The 27,308-nt window shown below is 34.1% G+C and overlaps 1 protein-coding gene across 1 annotated transcript in view; it reads left to right on the top strand.

Moving 5' to 3' along the window:
* The window catches only part of KLHL1 (kelch like family member 1), a 251,707-nt gene that overhangs the window by 199,983 nt on the left and 24,416 nt on the right, over positions 1-27,308 (top strand). Inside the window, exons 7-8 of the mRNA XM_075088110.1 lie at positions 2,676-2,900; positions 24,983-25,145. Of these exons, the coding sequence (XP_074944211.1) occupies positions 2,676-2,900; positions 24,983-25,145 (388 nt within the window). The remainder of the gene's footprint in view (positions 1-2,675; positions 2,901-24,982; positions 25,146-27,308) is intronic.

Here is a 27,308-nt window from a genome sequence, read left to right as displayed (position 1 = left end):
GTATTTGTTATGTTAGTAAGATTTTCTGAAATCAGAACCATGAAGCATTTAAACTGTAGTCTTTACCATGGAAGTAGACAGCATTATAGAACTCATATGCTACAGTTCTAGCTTTTAACATTAATAGATTCTACATATAAAAAACTTCAAGCATTACAAGATAGCTTTATTAATATACATCATTAAATATGCCCTGCAGCACCACCAAACAACTGTATCAAAAAATCTCTATTTTTATTCTTTCTAACCTAAAGATTAATGCATTTACAGTTCTTAATTTTAAATTAGGCACAAAAAAGTAAATAAATATGTCTCAATCGAATGCAAAAATTGCTTCATATATCTTATGGCTTCATAAAACTAGCAGGGGATTTAATACATCCATTTGAATTGTACATTATTGCTGTTCTGCTACACTTAGATACAAATTGAATTTAAATTATATCTTTTTTAGTTCAATTAACAAAAGTACTGCTTTCATGATGTTTGTTTCCACTTGGTTCATTGCTCTGTTATTCCAAGGAATGAATAAATCCTAAAAGAATTACTTCCCATGGAGTTCTAACCTTTTATTATTATCCAAATAGTTAGTTGGTAAAGCTTAATAATTATGTTGATTTTTTCTATAGGGGTATTTAAACTTTAGAAATGAAGCACTGTTATATGTAAGTAAAAATAAAACATTGGTTACATTTGAGATGAATTATCAAGAATCTGTCTTAAGGATTAGTTTAAACTCATCTGTCTAAATATTTGTTCTTTTGCTTTAAATTAATCTTTCTCTCACTCATATTACAATTAATGGAATGCATTACTCTCACTTTCTAGAATCTAGTTAATTATGCTTCCTTTAGTGCTCTGTGTGGTAGGTTGACTCTGGCTAGATACCAGGTACCCACCAAAGCTGCTCTATCACTCCCCTCCTCAGCTGGACAGGGGGAATAATGAAAGGCACATGTGTCGAGATAAGGACAGGGAGAGATCACTCACGAATTACCATCACGGGCAAAACAGACTCAACTCAGGAAAATTAATTTAATTTATTACAAATCAAATCAGAGTGGAATAATGAGAAATAAAAAATAAATCTTAAAACACCTTCCCTCCACCCCCCTGTTTTTCCTGGGCTCAGTTTCACTCCTGATTTTCTCTACCTCCTCCCCGCCAGTGGTGCAGGAGGATGGGGAATGGGGGTTGTGGCCAGTTCATCACACATTGTCTCTGCAGCTCCTTCCTCCTCAAGGGGAGAACTCCTCACACTCTTCCCCTGCTCCAGCGTGGGGTCCCTCCCATGGAAGACAGTCCACCACAAAATTTTCCAATGTGGGTTCTTCCCATGGGCTGCAGTTCTTCATGAACTGCTCCAGCATCGGTCCCTTCCATGGGGTGCAGTCCTTCAGGAACAGACTGCTCCAGTGTGGGTCCTCCACCGGGTCACAAGCCCTGCCAGCAAACCTGCTCCAGTGTGGGCTTCCCATGGGGTCACAGCCTCCTTCAGGCACCCACCTCCTCCAGCATCCAGAGTGGGGACTGCCACAGGCTGCAGGTGGATATCTGCCTCACCGTTAACCTCCACGGGCTGCAGGGGCACAGCCTGCCTCACCATGGTCTTCACCACAGGCTGCAGGGGAATCTCTGCTCTGGCACCTGGAGCACCTCCTCCCCCTCCTTCTTCATTGACCATGGTGTCTGCAGCATTCTCACTCCTCTTTCCATCTGCTGTTTCCTCAGCAGGTTTTTTTTCCACCTTCTTAAATATGTCATCACAGAGGCACTACCACAATTGCTGATGAGCTCAGCATTGGCCAGTGCCTCTGTCAGACTTAGGGGAAGCTTCTGGCAGCTTCTCACAGAGGCCAGCCCTGTAGCACCCCTGCTATCAAAACCTTGCCACACAAATCCAATACACTCTGCTTTTGTTAGTAAACTCTTCATTTTCTATTTCTTCTTTGTATATTACATGCAAGTTACTTCTAACAGCAGAGGCTTCTCAATGACTTTTTTGTTATTAACTGCTAAGTTATTTTATACATAATGCTCTTTATAGCTATTGAGTTCATCTGTGAAAGTAAATCAAATTACTAAGTTGAGAAGGAGATGGTTTTGCTTGTGTATGGAAGCATTCTTTAAGTATTTTGTTTGAGATTGTAAACACAAGATTCTGTAATTCCAGCAGAAAAGTGTCTGAAAAAACCTACACATGGGTACCTAAAATAAGGAAGAAAATATGAACCCAAATTAAAATAGAAGTTCTAATCTTTGATGAAAATATCATGTAATTTCACAGGCTTTTTTATGCTTTGTGGAAGATTGGAATCAAGTGTAACAAGATTAGTTATATAGTTATGGCTTATGCCACTGAACTGTAAAAAAGGATCATAAAGTTAGAGCATACTGTGATTCAGACTTACACTACTTTGATTCTATAGGGGACATTTAGGCTTTTTATTTTTTCACTTACCTTGGGGAGGGAAAAATTTTAAATATATATATGTGTGTGTGTATATATACACACACGTAAATGTATTTCAGGAACTACTTTGTCTAAAGAAACAGAAACTATTTGTCAGGATGTTGAAAGTAATTAGAAAATAATATTAAAATTTTGACACTTTTAGGAAAAAAAGAGCTAATGCCAATTTTGTATACATTATCCTATTATTATATCTCATCAGGTGCTACAACTATTGAAAAGTATGATCTCAGAACAAATATATGGATCCAGGCTGGAGTGATGAATGGCAGGAGGCTTCAGTTTGGTGTTGCTGTCATCGATGACAAGCTGTTTGTCATTGGAGGCCGGGATGGTTTAAAGACATTAAACACTGTTGAATGTTACAATCCAAAGACCAAGGCTTGGACTGTGTTACCACCAATGTCAACACATAGGCATGGCTTAGGTAAGGAAAAAAAAGTTTGAAAAAGACACCACATTTTTCAGATATGTAATTTGTAATGGAAAACTCAGTACTTTTAAGCTATTGTAGCATTCTAAACAGTAGCAATAGCTGATTATATTGTTCTTGTTAGAACACTAAGAATATATAGAAAGTCTGTATTATTTACCAAAATAATACTGGGAAAATAAAATTTAAAAAATGAAGAAAAGGCATAGGAACAGGGAAAGAAACACTGAAACTTGCACAGGTTAGTGAGAAAATCAAAGTTTGTATGCACTGATTTTGAAAAAGGACATGCTCATTTATCAAACAATTAAGGTATTATTTATTTTTATTCAAAGCATCATGTGCTTTCATTTTTCCCGTATGCTAGGAAAAAAAAAGGTATAAACGTTGTGTCTGTGATGGGTTGATGGACTTTACAAAGTATCTGTAGCAATAGATTCATCATGACTGAGAGCATATTTTCCCATAGCCTGTTTTCAGATAAGTTGTTTTTTGTTGTTTGGTTTTTAATAGTATTACCCATACCACTGCCAGCATTAATCAAGCCACATTGTATCCCTGTTCTCTACTCAAAGAAATCAACATTTAGTGGTTTTTTTTTTATTAATTTTTAAATTAAGCAAAAGACAGTTATATTATTTCCTTGAGGGGAAAAACATAAATAGTCTTTCTATTACATATATTGTATATAGAGAGTAGGCAAAAAGCTTTAATTTATCCAATTACATGTCATTTTGTGATGTTTCAAAAATACCCTTATTTATTCTCAACTGTTGGGCGACAAGACTTTCTCGCTTAAAGAAAGAAATTTAGAATCTATAGGATGTACACACCAGAATATAACTTGTATAAGGCATAGAAAATAGAACTGTTCGTTATCTGTTCTGCTAAAATCACCTGGTGTGATAGAATCATTACATCATGAAAAATAGAAATGGAGAAGGCATGGTAGGTTATCATGTCCATTCCCCTGACTTACGATCAGCAGCACGTCCTTTAATGTACTGCTCTATCAATATCTCACAGGATGAAGGTGCTTCTCCCCCCAGCCTGCCATTTGACACTTACAATATGTATTTGTATAGTGACTGGCATAATGCATTTTTGCTATTAAGCATGTCTTACAATAAGAAGTAGTGATGGGAATCTATGTCAGATGGCATCATGACACTAAATGGCTCTGTGATTTGAAATTGTTTCCTAAGTTTAAATTTAATTATAATGCTGCAGAAATACAGGTAATGTCTTTTTTACCAGTGTTCCAGAATTTTACAGAATCTGTTATTAGTTTCAATGCTGTTCCCAAGGGTGGTAAAAATGCAATAACTTCAGCTATAACATAGGAGAGTATTAATAAAACATTAGGGAATGCTTGATAGACAAAAAAATCTTTTCTCAGTGACAAGAGAGACGGAGCCATGATCGAAAACCCTTTGTGATCAGTTCAAAAAATATATATCATTTTGGACTGATAGTTCTACAGATGCTCTTGGTCAATAGATTTAAAAAATACCTTTATGGTTTAAGTAAAGCTGCTTGGGAATGTTGAGCTTATGACTAGAGAAAAACTGGTATATTTTCTACAGGAGAAAAAAGGGTAAACACAAGGCATTTGTCCATTTGAGGGTTCTTTGGTTCTGTGTGGAATCACTTTTGAATTTTTATATTGCACAAGTTGGGGCTTTTGGTAAACAACATGTAAAATAAGGAAAGAATATAAACTGGGATTTTATCGGTGATGGTAAAACTGATTAAGTGCAGTTGTTTGGGAAGCAGAAGAAATGTGCTCTTTTTCTTTATTTGGAATTGCATAACAGTCATGATATATTATTTCCCAAGAATTTTAACTAATAGAATTTAATTGCTTTTTTCATTCAACTATTTATTTTTTTTCCAGGAATCCCCTGAAGTAACTGTTTTGGTAAATGCCCTTTGTAATGAGAAATTAATCTGCAGTAAAAAAATTTTTTTTCATATGTTTTCTAAAATACATGTTATATTATAGCCATGTTGTGATAATGCTACAGCTGTTTGAATTGGATTTTGTATAGCAGGTTAGAAATAGACACCCATCCTTTAGACTGATGTCTTTTTGTTGACAACAGCAACAAAAATTCAGATGTACCTCATTGTAACTAAAGTCACAACCAAGCAATACAATTCACATTATTCTGTCTTCATATAATCTTCAATATAACTATGGGAGTAGAAGTTGATACATGTAGAAATGAGAAACGAGAAGATGAAAACTGATAGGTCTTGTAGTGAAAGTATAATAATGTAGGAGGTCATATGACAGTTTCAGCACTCCCAGCGGAAGATGAGTGGAAGCTATGGTAGTGTCTGGAATAAGTGGTGCTGAAGTAAAAAAAAAAAGAAAGTGTAGACTGTGGGATCCAAAACTATTATTTCAATGATCAATGATTCTAATATCCCTGTCAAGTAGGCCATAAAACAGTATGAAATACAAAGGAGTAATAAGAAGCCAGAAAGGTGGTGGAAAGCACAAATTAAATATGGGGAAGGTAAAACCTGAGAAACAGAAAGACCAAATCAAGACCCATACAGAGAATGCAGAAAGAGACTGAAAGAACAAAGAGAGAAAAAATGTAAAACAAATTCTGGATTATAAATTCAGCAAGGAAATGGGAAAAGTGTGTACAGAATTGCTTCATGAAAGGACTAGATAGGATACATAGAGGAGGAGAAGGAAGAGCGGAACCGTGATTTAAAAAAAAAAAAAGGAAAGAACTAAACAAAAGGGTGATTCTCAGCTTCTCATTCCAAAGTAAACAGTTTCAGTGCCTCAGTGAGAAAATTAGGCTTCCAGTATAGTTAAAGGAGAAGGGCAGTCTTTTCAGGTCAGTGTCCTATATCGTCTTACCCTTTCAATGAACCATGTAAAGAGTGTCTAATCTCCTATTTTAGGCTAGATTTACAGTTTGTTAAGCCTAGGCTTGAGCTTTGGATTTTGGCTTTGTAAATACACTGATCTCACTGTTCATAGTTGAACACGTATTCACAAGATAATCAGCGTGGGAAGGATAACAGGCCATGGTATTACCTAACAAACTCCTATGCAGCTTAGAGTGGAGGCAGGTTACATGTTTTTCCTCCTCCCCTCTTGGAAGGGAGAATTTTGCCAACTGCAATTGTCTGAGTGAAAATGCTATAAATGCTATAAAAGTATTCATTGCTGATGGGAAAGCCTTAGATTTATTTATCTAGCATATAGGCCTAGTGTAGGTAGAATACAATCTACCCAGAATTAGTGGTCCCAGAGGACCTAAAGAGTTTTGGAGGCTCAGTTTACACAGTGGGTTATGGCTTCAACCCATTGTTCTGAACCAGGTAAATATGTAATGTAAATATATTCTTAAGGCCATAGGGGGTATACTTAAAGTTAAACAGAGTGAGTACCTGCCTATAATGCAATTGTTGTGAAACTGGTATGTGCAGAAATGAATATCTAAAAGAGTAAGTTCAAGAATCAGAAGTAGAAAGAAAATACGGGCAGTTAGGTGTTTATAGGATAAAATATCCCAGAATATCTTTGATGATGATGACAAAAATGTCAAATGGCATTATGTGTTCGCACAAACATCTATGTCTATATTTCACTGAAAGAGAATGATCCATCCTGCTTCTTAGACCCAGCTTGATTTTTGACTTCCATGCTTACTGCTTTAGAATCCAACACATGAGGAAAAAAAAAAAAGATTAGCTGGGAAAAAAAACCAGGGATACCTCTGTAATTTTTGAGTAGTAATGAGAACTGTTAATGGAGGAAAAGATTGCAGAGAAAGCAAAGTATCCAGCAAAAATCTGCTAAGTTATATAATAAAGGGATTAGGTAAATCCAGACCTAACAAATCAAAAATAAGCTAGGACTTCCTATTTATTTTGGCACAAATCAAAGACATGGTTACCCTCTTTTTGATCCATGCATAGTAATGGTACATAAATACATATGTATGCATACCAATTCAAATATGTATGATACATGTGCATATATATGTATACATGTATATACGTCTCTATATATCATACAAATCGTGATGTTTCTGTGTCTATGTATATGTTTAGGCACACATACCTGGTTAGTCTAAACTTATTGAAGTTTTTTTCCGTGGACATTGTGAATCATAGCACTATCACTTCTTGGGTCCATAATATAGAGCTAGTAGCATTTTTCAGCATTTAAGTTATGAACTACCCTCAACTTCACCACAAAGCAAATTAAACCAGTTTACCTGCATTAGAAGCATTCATTTATTTCCAGATATGTGTGCCTTGTAGGAAAGCCATGGGTCCTTCCCTTGCATTGTCAGCAGTTATAATGTATCAATGTCCAAGCGTGAACTTTAACTGAGAGCTGAATTCCAAATGCAGCTGCATAATTAAGTCATTATATTCCTGAAACTGATAATAATAGGGAGGTTTGAATGTTTATTGAATACCTAATTTCTCTTTGTCATTTTATTTTGCGTAAAACACCATTTTTGAAATAATAAAAAAGCTTAAAGTCAATGCTTCTATTCATCAAAATTTCCTCCCCTGCACTTTAAGTACAAGACACTGAATAAAGTAATATTTCCTAAATTCTGAGGTGCAATTAACTTTTTATGGGTGTAAATTTGCATTAAATACTAGTGACAAAAATGATAATCCAAAACACTGGCACCAGTCAAGGTGGAAATTTGCAATACAGGCGTGGAACTGTAGATTTACAGAACTATTGTTGTGATTCTTTAAAAAGACTCTATATATTAAAATCTACAAAAAATATAAATGCAGTTAAATGTCTTATGAATTTTAAGAATAAGAAATGTTACTTAAAGTTTAATAAAGTCCATTGCTTACCCAGCAAGATATTTTTGGTTGGTTGGTTTTTTTCGGGAAAGGAAGGTTATTTTCCTTTGTCTCAACCACCATGAATTATCTAATAATGATAATGAAATTCTGCCTATTCAAAGACAAATTTTGAATCTTTCTTGAACTTTAAAGAAAATAATTTCTATTCATCCTGAAAAAGTTATAGAAATGCTAGGCCTAATTTTCATAATTTCACTCATGATTTCTAGTGATTTTTCTAATATCCTACAGAAATAACTGTAAGTTCATGTGCAGACTTGCATGACAGATTTGTGTCATGAAATCAGTCAATGAAATTATAGTGAAAAATCTTAAGATCTTTTGATTATTTATGCCATTTAAAGTTCTTAAGATGAAAACCTATTGTTGATAGAAAAAAATTACTTTGTAGTACATAATTTTACTGATTTTTTCATTTTAAGACAATGTTTATTATATATTGAATCCTTATTAATTGTTACGAATATTCTCATTTTTCTATCTTTATTTTAATCACTGTCCATAGCTGTCTGAGATAAAGTGTGTTAAATCAACATGTCTTGGGAACACAGTGTAATAATTTCTTTCTTTATCAGAAACTGCTTAAAGAGCTCATTCACCAGGAGAAATGCATGATCCTTATTGCCGATGTGTCATGACCCTTACTTACTGATGAGTCAACAGAAGAAGATTCTGACTATTAATAAAGAAAATCAGGACTGAAGTGCAAATTGATGTAAATTTAACTTTATGTTTTCATTGATGCAAAATGTCACAAAAATTTATCTTCTGCATAATTAATTCATCTTGGCTTTGATTTTATTCTTACTACATGGTAAATCTCAGAAGGAAAATATATATGTAAATAGAAAGACATTAATCAATCTAAGCTTATACATTTTTTTAATTATTAAATGATAATTTATAAAATATTTTATCTACTTCTAAAAGTATTTGTTGTCTCTTTCAATGACTTAAAATTAATGTGATGCTTTCCAAAGAATTTTCAGTTTTTCAAAAAGTAATTATTGTTTGTCAAATATTTTTAACCTTTGTGATAGCTTAAGGCATATTTACAAACTGTCTACATTTTTAGAGAACTAAGAATTTAGGGTAGGATTCAATCCCCTAAGTAGGAATATGTACAATGGGATAGAACAGCTGAAATGACATATTTCCATTATAATGGAAAAAAGAGTGTTTAGGATTAAACATTTTGTGGCTTGGGACCAGTTCCTGCCTTTCAAGGTAAAACAAAGATTATTGAGAAGATTTTGCAAACTGAATATCTGTTTCCTGAATCTCTCTCCATTTATTTTTTTTTAAATACAAAAGCCTACATCAGTTCTATCCATATTGAAAGTCAATTGTAAATCTATTACCATGGGTTTTACTACTGAAAGAAAAAAAAAAAACAACTTAAAAGCTAACTTTAATTTTTTTATATTCTATTTTATATATATCACTGAATTAATACATAAGAAAACCTTTTACACGGGAAGGTGCTTCTTGAGCATCTTGACTGGGCTCCAGAGTTCATTCTTATAGTCATTTCAGTAACGGTCTGTCATGTTTGCCATATAAGTGTGACTACACTGCTAACTGAAAGATCTTTTTGCAATTTACAACATATTCATGAGCTCCTTGTTAGGTTCGGATGAATCTGTTGCTGTTTGTTCGCCACTTTTTGACTGAATATTAGAAAATATTGCTAGCAACCACAGTTCACTCACTTCACAAAATGACAAGAATGCAACAAACAATAGAGTGAATTGTTAAGAAGGTCTGACCTAGAACTGACATGTTTTCCAGGACTTAATATAATCCTTTAACTTCTAATTCGTTTATTAAAAAAAATATTGAAGTCATTTCTGAAAACAAAATATTTCCAAAAAGAAAAGAGAGAAATAATCTAGAAGTTAAATACATCCTCAACCTGAAAAAGCAATGTAGGTGTTATTACTTTAACCAAATATAGGTATCTGAATCTCAGTAAACTCCCTTTATGGTAACAGAACAAAATAAATTACTGAAAAATGGATGTTATCTTAATCTAAATATATGCTAGGGTAAATTCCCAGAATCAGATCATCATAAAAGTGATCACACTTGGACAGTCTTCTTCCATTTAGCTAGCCAGAAGAGTCTAAGTCCTTTCTTTATAAGAACATTTCAGTCTAGATCCTTAGAGATATGATTTGGGTACCACAGCTTCAATTACTTTTTATCAGCTGTACTTGGCAATAGACAGCTCTTTTCTCTGTTTAGGTGAAAAATTAAAACTAATAGCTTGAGCTAGTTTTAATCAGTTATACAGAAACTAAGAATCTGAATTTGTACAGGAACAGACTCAAAGTAATGACAGTTTCCTATAGCTCAAATTTGGTCATAAAGGCCATTGACTTTCGAATGTCATTTTACACTTCTTGCTGAAGATGTGATTTTTGCCTGTAACAATCTGGATGAATGGAGCAAATGCACCAAGAGCAGTTGCAGAATCTTCATTGAATGTTTTCATTTTCCTTTGAAACACAGAAGAAAACACTCATCAATAACTCCTTCTTAGCCAAATGACAGAGAATATTCTCAGCCGGTCCAGTATAGTCCTGTGTAATTGCAATTGTTTAGGTATGCCCAAAAGAAAAAACGGAAAATATTTTGCAAAAGTATTAGCAAGTGTTGCTTTCCGATAGGTAATCCACTTGTACAAAACAAGACTGAGAACTTTTTTTAAAATAAAGGTGTAACTTGTCAATTGCAGTTATGTAGGAACACACAGAATCAACCTTTTCCTGGCCTTATGTGGCTCTTTATTCAGCCTTAAGTATTAATTTGGGCATAACAGCGTATAGACAAAAATCTTTCAGGGAAATCATTGCATTTAGTCTTGGACCAAAGTGCTGTCTAGGTAAGACTTCATTGGTAGATTCAGCCATTACGCTGGTGAGGATTTGGACTCTCTGCCTAGCATTTTTTCTTAATATCAACCTATTAAAATTGAGCTTCAAATGGATACTGAGTTTTCTATTAAATATGACTAAAATAAAAGCTTCAGTGTTGGCCTATGAAAAAAAAGACATGTTCTTTCAAAAAAAAAATTTCTGGGTTTTCTCCTTTATAGGCATATTTTTAATGTTGTTTTCTGTGATAGCCAAGTATAAGAAAAAAATTATAATTAAGCATAATATAAATTTTTTAGTGTAGGTAGATTAGTTAGATTATATTTTGGACTTGTTAACTTCACAAGTGAATTAACCTAGAATTATCTATGGAAAAGAATAATAAAAAAGCCACTTGTAACTCTGGTAAAGCAAAGATAACTTAAATTCCACTAATAAGTTGCACTAGAACTTTTAAAGAGAAATCCAAAGGTGTCGTCCTGAGCATTTACACATATGTGTATGTATGATTCGAGACATAACAAAAATTCATAGTCTTGAAAAAAATGTTTAAGATACAAAGCTAAATAAAAAATTATAGCAAATATGTAGGAAAACTTTTATTTAAATAAAACTAACACAGTAATGAAGTATGTAATGTCTTAAAACTAGAGTTAACTTAGTAGGTAGTATTAATGGAACCACTTACCAGTTCAGTACCTCCTGGCAGAATTATTCCTTCATAAAATAATAAATTAATTAAAAAAGAGAAAATAAATCAATTATTAAAATCAATTTATTCTATATAAGAAGAGCTCTACAAATAAAATATTGTCATGAAGCAAATATTTTTAATTGCTTTCACTTAATTAAGAAAAAAGTCATATTTTTAACAATAAATATTTAAAATTTCAGCACATTTTAAATTATGCATTCAATGCAAATACCAGAAAAAGTTTCAGATACGAGAGACCTTGGCAGATCCACAATAGCAAAACAATACCTGATGATGTTGAAGCAAGTGAAGGAGAAACCAAAGGCAATAAATAGGTTGATACCACAAATTTATAATGAACAGGTCATTACAATAAAAGTTATGCAGATTAAAGATGCAGTTTATGAGGTGAACATGCAGAGTAATCACCTTACTTCATTTTATGCCAGATAAACTTTGGAAACAAAACCTTTAAAGAATGGGTGTTACTAACACATTTTTTTAAACACTTTGACCAAGAAATCACAGGCTAGAGGAGGATTCATGAGCGAAGTAGATCAGATACACAGCAATGTAGCAAAAGCCATTATTTATGCAGGCTGAGTTTTACGTTTTTCACAAAATATTGTGAAACATAGATTATTGCTTGTTCAACACTGAAAATCTAATGATAAATGATACCACACTTTAGACCTAGATTGAAGGATAACTTTCAAGTCAGTGAGTTTAACTTTCACCTTCTATTTTAAAAACTTTTGCCCTGCCATTTAAGCAATGATGTTATTTTAGATAGTGCTTAAGCCCCAATAAATACATGTTTGTCTATGGAGTTACAATCTATCAAAACAGTATTCGGGACAAGGCAGAAACCATTAAAGTGGGATAGGAATATAAATAAAAGTTTGATACAGCCTTAACAGTTACACCCATGGTAACTGTAAAATAAACGAAAAATGTAGAGAATAAATGGGATCCTTTTTCTTCTTTCTCCACTAGCTTGCAAGATAGAGTCTTCTCTTGATTTACCACCATTACTGGGCTACAGAGGAGGCAATAATGAAAAATTCACATCTTCAATTAAGAGACAAACAAAAAGAGATAGGGGTTTGTTTTGTTGTTTTGGTTTTTTTTAAAGTTTTATAGCAAAATAATGGCATATTTTATGTATGTTGTGTGTATCTAGAAGAAAGTACAGAAGTGAATAAATGGATACTTGAAAATCTGAGATTCCATTATGGGTGTGAGGGCAGGTACAAACTGCAGTGTCCTTATGGACGGGAGGCTGGAGGTGAAAGACTGGAAGAAAGAAATGTCAGTAAACTGAGGAGAATTAAATTAGCATTGAAACCAACAGACTGATCTTATAGTAGCTTATACCCTATAGGTATGATAAACCTGTAATTATTTATGATTAATTCATTTTCCCAAAAGTGTTATAAGCACACCCATTATTTATAAAGAAAAGAGTTCTTGAAAGATATTGTCTTATCTTTGCAGCATGTTTGCTATACTGTTAAAAGCTAGAACACTGGTAAAGAAAACTTTTCCAGAAATTAGTTTGTTAGAGCATGCCGATATCTGTGATTTGCTCATTACATGTTTTTTATTTTGAAACAATCAAGCCCAGTAATCAGCCTGAGAATAATACAGCCCTTCATACAACCAGACTTGTATAGTACCAACCAAATTCTACTGCATTAGGCAATGACATTCCCTGTTTCCAGATGTATGCAGCTCAATTGTTGGATATTTATATACTCTGAGCATATGACTATAATGTCTCTTCAAATCAAGCTTAAATCAACAGAGCTGTGAATTTGATGCATTCTATACATGTCAAATCTGCAGAATGTTCTGCTCATGCAGGAAATCTGAGATGCTTTTGGACCCTGACATATGGGCAGTCATAAACAATACTTTCGGTCATGAAGAACACATTTGTACATCATATTTTTGATTCATGAGTACAAACAAAAATGTCCACTGCTTTGCTATTTCTGCAAATGAAGAAACAGTTTCCACCTTTAATCTGTTCCTTCTCCATTTACAATCTTGTACAAAAGATTATTTGCTAGCATTAACTTAGCAGTATGACTGGAATGGACAACAGAACAGCTCAAGGAGAAAGACTCATGTCCTGTGTCCCAAACAGGTTCTTTGAGTCAAGATATTGCTGGAAGTGTCTTGCTTTCCTGCAATGGTAAATCTTTCTGGGTACATCAGCATCTCATAAGGCAGTACTATGCTGGAGATATGTGTTCCTCTCTATGTGGTGATAACTGCACAGCCACAGATTTAAAAGAAAAACAAAAACAAAACAAAACAAAAAAAACCCACAAAACCCCAATTCAAAAGCCAAGCACACCAAAGAAAAGCCCAAGCCTATAACCACCTGAGCATTAAGTAGAGTGGAATGGCTCTTCAACAGGCTTGCTTACCAGAGCATAACAATGTTCTGACATAGTTGTATTGTTTAGCCTTCAGAAGCAGCTGAAATTTAGACATTAGTTAAAGAATCTTTCTTTTGTGCAGTATTGACTAGTACCATGTACCTCTATGTAGTTAAATGATTGTTATCTTTTAATCTTGAAATCTCAGGGGAAATACATCATTCTAGCTTTCACTGTTGACAGAAGACCTGAACCTTTTAAAGTATTTTCTCTGCAATATTGATTTGCATGTATATTAGATTTTTGCTTTGGATTTTTCTCCTAATCATTGGGAGCATTACAGAGATATTTTTTCTGAATTATTAAGTACCTTGTCATTGTACTTTGCACCCTTAGTAAGTAGTAGATCATGACCCAATTCACTGAAGAGCTACAAATCATAATGGCAACACTTATAATAATTTCTGAGTCAGGTTCTCAGGATAATAGTGTGGCAGAGTTGAGAATCTGGTGTCTCATCTACAAAACAGAATATAAATAAAGAGGCAGCAGGCAGATCTTTACTTCTATAAATTTGCATTATATTAACATATCAGTATAATATCTTCTGGCCCAAGAGGGCAGGGGTATTTTTATAATTCTTTTAATCAGCCTTGATACCTGCCTGTGAATAAACATAGGAAGAGGTATTTTCAACAATGTGTCACTGAATATTCGCTAAGTAAGGCAGGTCAGGTCTAATTCTCCATTTGTTCCATACTAAATTCCCAGCTTGGCCTGTGGCAGTCCTATATGCAGCATCCAAAGAACTATACTTGTATTTAACACCCAGTTAAGATTGTGGTTGTGAAAATTATATGAGAGGTTAAATTAATTGATGCATAATTTAAAACAAATTGGACTTTACCTTCATTACTTTTCTTTATGTTGTTGCCAGTAGTATGGAAGAAAAGTGGTTTAAGACCTAAAGAGGCAAGAACAGAGTAAGGAAAAACAGCAATATTAGTTACAATTAATACAGAATTGTCAAAGTATGCTTCTGTGGATGTGGGTGAGAAAGGAGATCGTTAGAAATTTACAGCTACCTGGAAACTAAATAAATGCAGGGCTTAAAACGGGGGAGTAAAGTCTGGGTGTTACTTAATCAAGTTTAATACTTGGATAAGAAGTCACTGATTTTTTTCTCCTCACCTCCAATGTCATGATACAGCATATGTATGCCCTCTTCTTAAAAGGTAATTCCCTTATTTAAAAAATTAGTTGTTGGATACACGTTTATCCTTCCCATTAAAATTCTGTGTCTCTACAAATATCAGAATGCAGAGACTACAGTAAAGCTAACAACATAGATAATTTTTTCTTTGCCATTTTGTATCCAAAAGTGTCAGTATGAAACTGTATTTCCTGTTATTTCATTAAAACTGACAGTTTTAAAAATTTCACTGTGTGAAATTAGGTCTATTGTGCAGATAAGGAAAGGCAGAGTTATAAATATGATAGGCAGTGTTCCATTATTTTGTAACATCACAGAAAAGCAATTTAAAAATCCCATTCCAATCTCCAAGTATAAATAATTGAAACTGTACAGATCTCAGCACCTAATTAGACACAATGGGTTTTTTGCTACATAGCTTTATAAAGGCAATCAAAAGGAAAATGCCTGCCATTGCACACTGGACAATGTTCAATTTTAGATTTCATTTAGCTAAAAAATAAAACTATTTGCTTTCATAAATCTCTAAGTCTAGATACTTAGGAGAATTATTTTTCAGGTAGAAAATATTGTTCTTCCAAGTGTATAGTAACTAACATGGTACTGCAACTGATTATCCTTCTTTCTTGTACTTTTTTTTTGTTTGTTTTCCTGGTCTGTGGATATAATTGGCCTGCAAAATTTATTGTAGTATTATTTTCAAAAAATGTTAGTTCAGGAATCTGCCGATTTCAGATTTGGCTGATGGACAGCAATATGTTGAGACAATTTATCGAGTACACTTTTTAAGTAAAATGATACATATTCCCCAAAAAGCATCTTCATTACAGGAAACAAAGTTTAATAGGTACTGACTTCTGTATGACTGAATAAATAACAAACATTGACTTACTAAGGTTTTCATCATTTTCAGGGAAATATTAAGATTTCTTTCTACTGTACTTACTGTACACCTTACTGTGCACCTAACTGCTCAATATACTACTGAAAGCATACCTCCTCTTAAGAAAAAAAGTTGTTTCCTTTCCTAAAAGAAATCTTCATAGTTGGGTTTCTAGTCTCAGCTGTGCAGTCAATGTATGCAAACTCGTAAAACCAAACTGTTCGGAATGTTATGAAAATAAAAGTAATTAATCAAAAGATGGATAGGATAAATTAGTCCCTCAATGCCAGAATTATTATTTTCTACAAATTAAAAAAAAAATATAAGATCTGATTCCACCAGTTTCCAGTTTTTTTATTCAGATAAATAATAACCTTGATTATTTTTAATGTAATTCTCTTACAATAAAGGCCTCCCTTTCTGGATGTATGATTGCTTTTCTCAGCAAAAAATAAAAAAGCACTAGTATCATGTGGAATGTTAAGTCCAAGACGATTTCTTCTTTTTTTGTGCGTTAAACTGGTTTTGTCAAATTGTTGAAGATGAGATGCAGGAAGAAAAGCTGTGAGGGCCGTGTTTCCTTTTTCTCTTAGCAAAGAGTCCTGAAAGAGATTACAATATTTTTCTTGTATGCATTTTGCTTAATGACAATAAGACTTCAGGTGTCAGCTGGAAATTGTTATTTTCTCATTTAGGAACAGGAAAAGCCATTCTATATAATATGTTTTAATAAAAACATGATCTACATTCTGAGTACAAATCTAGATGGATATTTATGATCTAGTAGACACAGAACACAGAAAACCACAAAATTATGCGCTCTGATTTCACTTTAGTGTAGGACACTTAAGGTGAGCATGAAAACCTGTTCCATGAAGTCAAGATGAACTCTGATCTTCTAGCACACTGTTCAGTATCTTGACTACAAAAGGATAAAAAAATCTTATCTCAAGAGACCATTCAGAAATTGGCTGCACTGTTTAGAAAAAATAAAATGTATATAGAGTTCAGTACCTTTGCTCTTTAAGGAGGAGGAATTCTGCAGTGTGCTAATAGGATTGGAACTCTGACATTTCAACACGGACTACTTAAAATGAATTTAATTTTTTTTCTATTAAAACAAATGACCTGGAACATTCAGAAAAGAGAATAGTCTTGTTTCATCCATTTTACTGGAAAATATTTTGCTTTGTGATCTTGGTAGAATGCATCCCTTAATATTTCGATTGCAGTATTGCCATTTGTGGTTATCATGGCCTGTTCAGTAACTTTAGTACAGGTTTTGATACAGAGATGAGATGTACTGCACTCCGTTCTGTGTGATGGGGAGGCTAAAAGCAATACCTTTGTGGCTACCTTTTAATCCATATGTGTGGTATAGAAATCACGTAGAAGTTCTGGCATCTAAGCTCTGAGAGCAAACCAGAAGAACCAGTAATGCTTGAATCTTGAATTCCTCATATATGACACAATCTGCTGTGGAATTCTTCATATGTGATACAGTCTGCTGTAATGTAAAGGGTGTATTTATTTATTTGCCAGAGGAGGTTATTACCTTATCACTACTACGCATTGTAATTTTTTATGAAACATATGGTGCGAGTACTGCCTAATGGTGAAAATAAATACTTCTGCACTGCTTAGAACTTTTCCAACTTGGCTGCTTAGTAAACATAATGCAAGAATCAGACTGTGGGGTTTCATAGATAGCTGGGTCTGAGCGCAGGTAATAGAGGCAGCCAACAGATGCAACAGTGTGTGCAGCAGCTTCCACAAAAGAGGGCCAGAAACTCTACTGAGGGCAGTATATGTGCAGTGAGGAGTGGTTGGTGGTTATGCTGCCATCAGAGAAACCTCAACAGACTGGAAAACGAGCTGATGGAAAGATCCTGGGGGTCCTGATGGACAACCAGTTGGACAAGAGCCAGTAATGTGTGGTTGCAGCAAAGGTGGCCAACACTATCCTGTGTTGCATTAGGAAGAACATTGCAGGCAGGATGAGGGAGATGATCTTCCCTGCTAATAAGCCCTGGCGAGAGACACATGGAGTACTGTGACCAGTTCTGGGTTCTCCAGTGCAAGAGAGCCATTGACTTACTAGAGTGAGGAGTCCAGCAAAGGGCCACAAAGAGGATTAAGAGATGAGTATTTCACACATGAGGAGAGCCTGAGAGAGCTGGGACTGTTTAGCCTGGAGTAGAGAAGTCTCAGGGGTCTCAGTATGTTTAAATACCTAATGGGAGGGAGTAAAGAAAATGGACCCATGGTGTCCTCCCTGATATAGAGTGAAATACAGGCTGAAGTACAGGAAATACCATCTAAATGTAAAGAAAACTAACTTTTTTTACTGTGAGGTTGGTACATGGATTTCCCAGAGAGGCTGTGGAGTCTCTATCCTAGGAATTCTTTAAAAGCCATCTGGATGTGGTCCTGGGCAACTGGCTCTAGGTGACCCTGCTTTGCCCAGTGGGGTTGGTTAGACAATCTCCAGAGATGCCTGCCAACCTCAACTGCTCTGCAACTGGTCTACTGTAAGTGATTCTGGGAGTCTGAAACTACAATAGGACAAGAGTAACAGAAACAGCCCATTGAACACCTTGTTTTTCAGGTCTCAACCAGTTTTCTTTTTAGCCTGACACAAGATCAGATTATAATAATGCACAGAACCTTGCCATTTTTTTTTGTCAGTTTTAACACTGTATTTAAATAACTTCAGCAATTGCTTGCTGACGATATTTTATAAATCCTTAGTGGTTATAAGCCAGGCTTATTGCTCATGCTTAAATAACTATTCCATTTCGAAGTATACTATAGAATCTACAGATTTCTTTCAGCAGCCTTTAATGGTCTTTTCATCTTCAGCACACTCTTTCTTTTTAAGACTAAATTGGTATACTCTTAGTATTCCCATATGATACTTGTATTGAAATGTAAGCTGAAAGTGATTGACAGTAAACAAGCTGCTACTGCATATAAGAGAAAGGAAAATTGGTCAAGGTAGTCCAGTCTTTCAAATTGTAACTGCCTAACCTGGAGATGTTTTACTTTCTTAACCAGAAAGTTGGATGTATTAAGGGATTACAGTCAGTATTTCTCCTACTTCCTATAATCATCATGCTAGGCAAGAGGGTGAATGTTTTAGCTGGTCTCTTTCTGGGCATTCTTACCTTTAGGAGAAATCATCAGCAAAACAGAATCAGCATCATCAACTTCACATTTAGAAAGGGTGAAAGTCAAGGAGACTATTGTGTTCTGTAAGACAATATATAGTCCTCTGAGTAAAAAGTAGTTGAAGAAATTGACGATGCTTCATAGCATGACTTACAAAATGAAACAAAACTGTACAGTATGGGTACCTAGAAAAAGAAGAGGAAAAACCCCTAATATTTCTATAAAAACAAGTTACTTGGGTTTTTACTTTGGGCTTGTTCCCTTTGGTTACCTTTTCTGTCACACACGCATTGATGTCTCAAATATGTATGAAGTGATTTTTTTTTCCACCTCTAAAACTATATATACATCATTGTGTATTGTTATTAACAAATATCAATTTGTTGTCAATCAAAAGTGTCAATCAATAGCTGTCAATCAACAATCAATAGTAGTCAATCAATAGTAGTCAATCAACAGTGTCAATCAATAGTGAAGAGGGAATGAAAGATTTTTATTGGCATTGCATCACAGAAGTAACAGCCTTTATCGATTTGATTTGGTTTTATTAAAACAATCATCAAGTTATTTCATAGAATTATTGCTGTAGTTGAAACTATGTATTTTATACATGCTTCATAAAGAAAATTATTGGTTGTTTAAAGGAATGAAAGCATTTATTAGGGAAGTAACACTTTTTTTGAAGACTCAGCCCTACTTTTGTAAATTCTAATTTTACCTGTATATTCCTATCCCATTAATATCCAAAATCTGTATAAATTTGGCAAACTCCCCAGCAGCTCTGCAATGACCTGAGAAGGCAATATTTTGAGAGTGATTATTCAGTTTGAATGATCAAAAGGAACTATTCACATAAAGCATCTTAAAAATTAATGGAAAAATTATTGAGAACGTGATTTTGGCTGCTTCTAGAATGTTGCAAGGTCTAATTACGTGTACTTACTTGATTCACCAGTATTGCAAGGTGCATGTTTATTTATTTATTTGACTTATGTAAAGATATCTGGAATTTAAGGGTTTTTTTTTTTCAAGCATTAGAGCTGCCTCTATGAGTCACTAAGTTTTCCTATATTAGTAATTAAGTTCATTACCTGGACAGTGGGATATCTAGGTTCCAGCGACTGAAAATGTGTTCTCCTCCCTTTCAGGGTAGCCATGAAGCTCTGGGGTAGATCACCTCAGATCTTTCTGCAGGAGCTCTTATTATATGGCATATTAACACAAAATGGAATAGAGGAAAAGTGAGAGGAAGGATAGGGCACTGATAGTTGTGATAGCTGAGTGCCAGATCCCGCTCCTTGAATATTTTTAATTTCAAACAATACAGAGCAAACTATTCTCAAAATAGCATCCAGGTTTTTCTTCAGATTAAACTATTTGGTTTGCCATGGCTCTCTGGAAAGATGTATGACTGGGAAGCCAAGAATAAGTATTCAACCAGTTTGCTCTTATTTCACAGTGCTATTTGACAGACCAAATCATGAAAAGGTCTTTGATATATCATAATAGAGCGGTCAGTTTTCAGTAGATGACTTTCTGTTGCCCCTACACCCATAGTATCTCTGCTATGCAACCTGTGTTAAGCAATAGATGAAGAGTGGATGGAAGATTATGAGACTTAACTGGAGTGGGAATAAGAGTGCATGAATGAAAAATCGAAGAGAAAAAATTGATTTACTGTTAAACAACAGAAAGAAAAAAACATATTACGCAATAACATTCACTCCAGAGGCCTAGCTGCTTGTCTCACAGAGATGTCTGTCCCACAAAGCACCTCATTCTCTATGTCATGATATTTTAAATGATGTGCTAAATCTTACATTTCTGTCATTTCAACCTGTCATCAGTAGACCTCCTGCAATTATCAGTTTGACAGGTTTGTCTAGCCAAGGTTTCAGATTTGTTATCTTGGGAAAAGAAGATATATTCTATGCAGAACAAATACTGAAAGAGACAGTCTGTACCAAAGTTACTGTGATATCCATGCCCAAATTTAGCAAATTTATATAGACTCATGAATTTTATGGCCTGATGTTACTGCTGTGATCATGTAGACTGACTTTCTGCAAGAGGAACACAGAATTTCTCCCCGTGATTTCTGCCTTGAGGTCATGCAATCTCAAGGATTTTAAGCATGTCTGTCTAAAAATGTGTCAGTGTAGATACAAAAACTTGAAGCAACACAGAAACTAACACATTCCTAAATTCATAATTCCAATAAATCCTGACCATCATTGGTTAAAATATGGAATATTGTTCTCAGGCTTAATTTAACAGGTTGCTAATTCCAGTCATTAGATCTTATTATTTCTCTTACAGTTAGACTCTTAATCAATCTTTTCTTTATGCAGGTACTTATACATGATGGTTTGATAACCTCTTGGAAAAAATATCTTGATAAACCCTACTTCTCTTATGGAATTTCCCGCAGGTTTTCCAGATTTTTAATGTTTCTTTTGTAATTCTTTCTGAAGCTCCTCCATACTATTTACATTCTTCACATGTACAACATCTGCATCCATTCGTTTTCGTGGGTGTACCATTAAAGGAACTCACTACCAGCTGTGACTACAATCTGTTCCACTTTGCACTTGTATTTCTCAGATATCTACAAATGTCAAAGAAAAATTTTTTAAAAAAGGAGGCAAAATGCTTAAAATAGACATAATGCTACTTTCACAGAATGCAGCAACTTTCTGGGTTTTTTTCATTTACTTATTATACAACTGGAATCCAGACATTAATATATTGAATTTACATAGTCCAAAACAATTTCTTTCACATATACAGCCAGAATTATACCAAAACAGAATGGAATTCAGAATTTCAGAATGTAGTTGTCCAGTATTTTAAAACATAGTGGGCAAGATCTGAACCAGTTCTTAAGGAGCAAATGTAAGGGTGTCAATGCATTTGGCATTCTGTAAAGAAGATATTTTAAATGTGTAAACCGGTAGCAAGTTAGCATGTGCTATAGTCAGCAGCATGGAAGCTTACTTTTGTACAAAAGCCCTCTGTCTTTGTCGTGTATGAAAAGAATAACTTTCCTATAGCTTTCCCAGTAAATTTTCCTATTAGCAACAACACAAACTGGCAAACTCAAACAGGCAATCTTGTATTGAATCCCTTAAAGTTCTCCAAGCAAAATAAACTTCTGTATTTCTTCATTGGTGTAGCTGTAACTATATTCACACCTTTTGGCAGAAGAGCACGACATGAATCTCACACCAAACCAACATTTTTATTTTGGCAGTTTTCTAAATGCAGCATTTCCTTGTGTCAATGTAAGATTAATTTCTGTGGAAATGGAATTGAACATCATGATAGCGAAGTATGTAGAAGTTATTGAGTAAGGTCAGACAAGTTCAAAGAACTTTCTGATGAACATTAAAAGCCAGCTGAATTCTCAATGCAACAGCAAGTGGTAAATGCAAAGTAAAAGACATTGGGGAAAAAATCTGAAGGATCTGTGCATCTCATAGGATTCTACATGCATTGTATAAACCCAGTAAAGTTCCCATTATAAAGAAGACTATTTTCTGTATAAAGCCCAGTTTAAAAGTACAACAGGAAATGTGGAGAGAAGATCCATTACATTAATGCAACGACCTTACCAGTTTTTATTGTCTTAAAAACAAACAAACAAACAAAAAACAAAAAACCCACAAAACCAAATCCAAACATGAAAATGCAGGAAGAACAGTATTTTGATTAAGAGGAAAGCAAATTTACTACAAAAAGTGCCTGAAATAATTGGGATGGCCTAATTTACAGCAGGTAAAAAGACATGAATAAAACTTAGATATGAAGGGACATGACAAAGAGTATGAAATAGTGAATGAGATAAAAAGTATAAATTGAGGACAACTCTTTATGTCCTAATGAAAAAGCAAATAAGCTATATGAGGAAGTAAAAGGTGGAAATTTCAAAACTGATGAGATGTGTTTTGACATGCATCATAGTTTCGCTGTTAAATTCACTGCATAATAAATACAACGCTGCTTATGTGTGAAGGTGAGAGAGGTTTTGTGTGTTTATGTAGACACCAATTATATATGCATGGATGTGGATAGAAACATTCACACTCCTAAACTTTCTTTGCATATGATTAGTTTTTTATCCCAACAAGAATTTGATTTTCTATTTAACTTTGTATTAAGTGAAGAGTATATACATGAAAAGGTAAAGAGTACAGTGTTGTTATAACAATTTGTAGCAAATACTGTTTTGACAATGTAAACCTGTTTGTTGAGGATTTAAGAATATTTCTAGCTATTAGATATTAGGGTAAAAAACCCAACCAAATAAAAATAAAATTCAAACAAAACACAACTACAGCATATTATCTTATTATCTCTGGTTTTCAATGTGAACACTGACACATCTTCCCACATGTTTGCTACTGGTTGCATTCTGAGATAAGATATTAAGCTATACGAATCATTAATTTAATTTATTTTCTACTTTAATATTCTGGAAAAATTATAGCTGAAACATGCGATTGAATAAAAAGCATTTATAGGCAAGACCCTTCATACCAGAAGAAATTGGAGAAAGAGTTTACAGAAGGTTCTACAGAAAAAGATGAGGCTCAAACTTTGTAAGAAGGAAAATTTCAGTAAGGGTTAGGGTTTTTTAATTTTATTTTTTTTTTTAAGTTTAAACCAAAACCAAAACTAATGTCTGAAGTGCAAGAACATTTTCTGTGAACTGCACAAGATGAGACTTGTTAAAACTCATTGATAAATATCATTTTTAATGGCAAATTAAGCTTTGAATGAATAAGTTTTCTGAAATAGAACAAAACACAGTTCTATCCAAAAAGTGGAAACTTTACACAGTTTTAAATTAAAAGATAAATTTTTTCTGCAGGAAAAAAAATAAACCCATTCTCTGAAACTTTAATGATCTACTGTTTTCTGACTTCAGGTGAGTTCAAATCATGTGAAAAGAAGTGGGAAAAAAAAGACACTGACTTAGGAATAGGATTGGATTTAGTCTGAGATTTTCAGAACGAGGCTCATTTTGGATCATGGATTCATAGAATGGAATTACTGACCTCACTGTACTGTAACAAATGGTGCTTAGCTATAACTTATCTTCCAGAGCTTTCTAAACTTAGCTGAAGATACTGTGAGATAGAGAATTCATCAGTTCCTTTGAATGAGTGATTAAAACCCCTGATAGTTAAAAATTTGTTTCTTATTTAAGTTTTGCCTACTCCAACTTCCATGCTTTACATTTTTTTGTACTTTTCTTCACTAGATAAAAGAATCCTTACCTATCCAACATTATTTTCCTGTGAAGGTACCCATTCTCTTGTTATTTCTTTTTTTTTTGTTAAGGTAAATTGATGAAGAAGCTTAAGTTTCTCACTGTAAGTTACTTGCTTGAGCCTTTGAATATGCTTTTTGATTCTGTGCCAGTCCAGTGAGGTTCCTGCTGGTAAAAAATTGTATATTTTCTTCCACATAATTGACAAAAATGCTGAAAACATCAGACTTCTTTCCCTTCCTTATGGAACCCTGGTAGAAGCAATTCCATTCAGTTAAATCCCCCTTAGGTTACCCATAATTTGAGATCTATCAGGTGTCCCATCTGTAATTTATTTATCATGTGCTTTACTGATATTCTAAGGAGCTTATTCATGATCAGAATGTTAGGAGATACGAAGTTAAACAGTATACAAAAATCTAAGACTGTCACATCATTAAGAGGTTATTCTATGAAGAAAACAATCTTCTCAAAGAATGAAATTAGGTTTGTTTGAGAAGAGCTATTTTTCACAAAGCCATGTGGAGTGGCATTACTTTTATTCCTGTTTGTTAATCCATAATTAATCAAATCTCAAATTGGCATTTCCATTTCCACTTTGAATAACCAAGTTCATTTGTTAGCTGTGTTTTGGAATTTTTTTATACTATTGTTAAAGCATACTTTTATCTTCTCTTACTCTCTTTTCCATTTTAGGAGTTACAGTGCTTGAAGGGCCTATTTATGCAGTGGGAGGACATGATGGTTGGAGTTATTTGAATACAGTTGAGAGATGGGACCCTCAAAGTCAGCAGTGGACATTTGTGGCAAGTATGTCAATCGCCAGAAGCACCGTTGGAGTAGCAGCGTTAAATGGCAAGTGAGTAGGGTATTCTTATATGGTTGAAACACATTTCATAGAGGGATGAATAACTGTGACACACAGTAGTGAATCACTTTTAGCATGTTCAACACAGGTTATCATTTAAAATGTAGACACAGTTGTGCACACCCTCCTATATCTCATAGCACTTACATTTATTTAAAATAAGTAATTTATGTATATTTTCTACATTATTTTTGTTTAATATTTATAGCAAATGTTTAAGAATATAGACCTGAAATTTCAGTGTGTATGGTATAAAACAATTCAGGACAAACTGTCAGCTGACTCATCTGACTTTTATGTGTTGTATATGTCAGTTCTAGTTAATCAACTGAGTTTATCCATCTAATATAGTCATGTACCTAGTGATAAGATTTGTTGTATATGCATTTTGTACCTTGCTTCAGCCAAACATTGACCCGTGAAACACAGGAAATAAACAGAAATTTGATTCTTGTCAACCCAGTCAGACCGCATCAAACCTGTAATTCTAATTGTGTTCAGAGTCTAAGTTTCTCTTTTATGACTTTCATTTTTTAAAAATTTTAATGTGGCAGTTGTTAAAATTAATTTTACATTAATGTGATGTATTACTTGTTGCTTATCACTTTTAAAGTACTTGCTTTTAGCTATGTGGCTAAAAAGAATATGGTGTGAACTGTGAAAATTTAGAGGTGGGAGAGGAACTTATCACACCTAACTTCAGATATTTTTGTATAGACATCTACAACGGAGCCAATCATCCTAAACTCACCTTATGGTCAATGTAAGAAATATGTACTTTCAGGATATCTTTTTTTCTTACTTATTTTAGACATTTATGTTAGGACAGCATAAATTGTGCTCTGTAAGTGCCCGTTTTTCGCCACTAACTGCATAGGAAACCTGAGGACTCTGTCTCAGATTCTGACTTCTATGTGTTTGATATCTTAAGTGGGAAAAGTGAATCCCACTGTAGACAACAAAACATAAATAAAGGGCAGTCAGTAAAGAATCCCTTGGGAGTAGTGGGAGAAATGGAGTAAGGCAAATTTCTGGAATATTATTTTCCTCATACTTTACTGATACTGAACTGCAAGAGAGAAAGGGTGAGAAACAGCTGCAGATGTGGATGGAATGAGAGAGTAAATGTTGAGGACATTAAGAAAATATTTAATAGAAGTTAGGATTAGAAGTAAATAGGGAAGAAAAGGACTTATTAAGGCTATTGGGTTTCGTGGTAGACTATGCTATTGCATAATTCAAGAACCCGCTAAATTTTGCCTATCCATTTCTTCCAGTTGCAAATCATTCAGTTTTGATTACACAGGTGGATAAACTCTCAAAAACCCTTTATATTAGGTCGTGCTTGTCACACCTAAGATACAGACTTGAGATAAGTAGGCCAAATTGATTTTTGGGATTGTCAGACTCTTTGCACTGACTGTAAGAGTCACTGAATACAAAAGTCAAACAGTGAGCTTCATTTAGCCTACAAAAAAGGAGGTAACAAGACCTATAGGAAATTGTGTACCTTTCCGTAGCTGCAGCAGCAGGTCTGAGAGAGTACCCATAATCCCATCATTATGACAATATGCAGATACAATCTTTTTTAAAAAATGAATCTCAAATTAATTAAAACCACAGGCTTTAAATCATTAACTAATTTTATGAATTTGTCATATTACAGTTATGTCCTATTTGCAGCGTAACTCTGGATTAAATAGGCTTTATTGGACGCATTCGTTATTAGTATTATATTTAATTCACAGTATCGTATACTCAGATGATCTACTTCTCATCCATGACATTAGAAGTTAGTTTTATGTTGTGAAATCATCTGCAAACCACTGAAGCTTAATTGTCATTGCTTTCTCTTACTAAGTCACAGTGGCATTGAAATGTTCCAGAGTAGATCAAATGGACAAAGCTGCTTTAATAACCCTGTTACTCTAAAAGAATCTGTTTCAATGGTGTATGAGCCATGCAGCAAACTAGCAGAGAAAAGATCTAGACAAATAACCCTGCAAATATAGATCTAAAATTATGAAGAGCTGCATGTGATGATGTGCATGTATTCCAGATATGTTTCTTTTGCACAGCTAAGCATGTGTTTAATGCTTCTCAGTTAATAAACACTGAACTAAATTTTGCATGACTTATGTAGAACACCTTTAA

The sequence above is a fragment of the Phalacrocorax aristotelis genome, chromosome 1, assembly GCF_949628215.1.
Source record: "Phalacrocorax aristotelis chromosome 1, bGulAri2.1, whole genome shotgun sequence".
Classification (NCBI taxonomy): Eukaryota; Metazoa; Chordata; class Aves; order Suliformes; family Phalacrocoracidae; genus Phalacrocorax; species Phalacrocorax aristotelis.
Note: the sequence above shows the minus strand (reverse complement) of the source record. Positions and strands in the feature narration are given on the sequence as shown.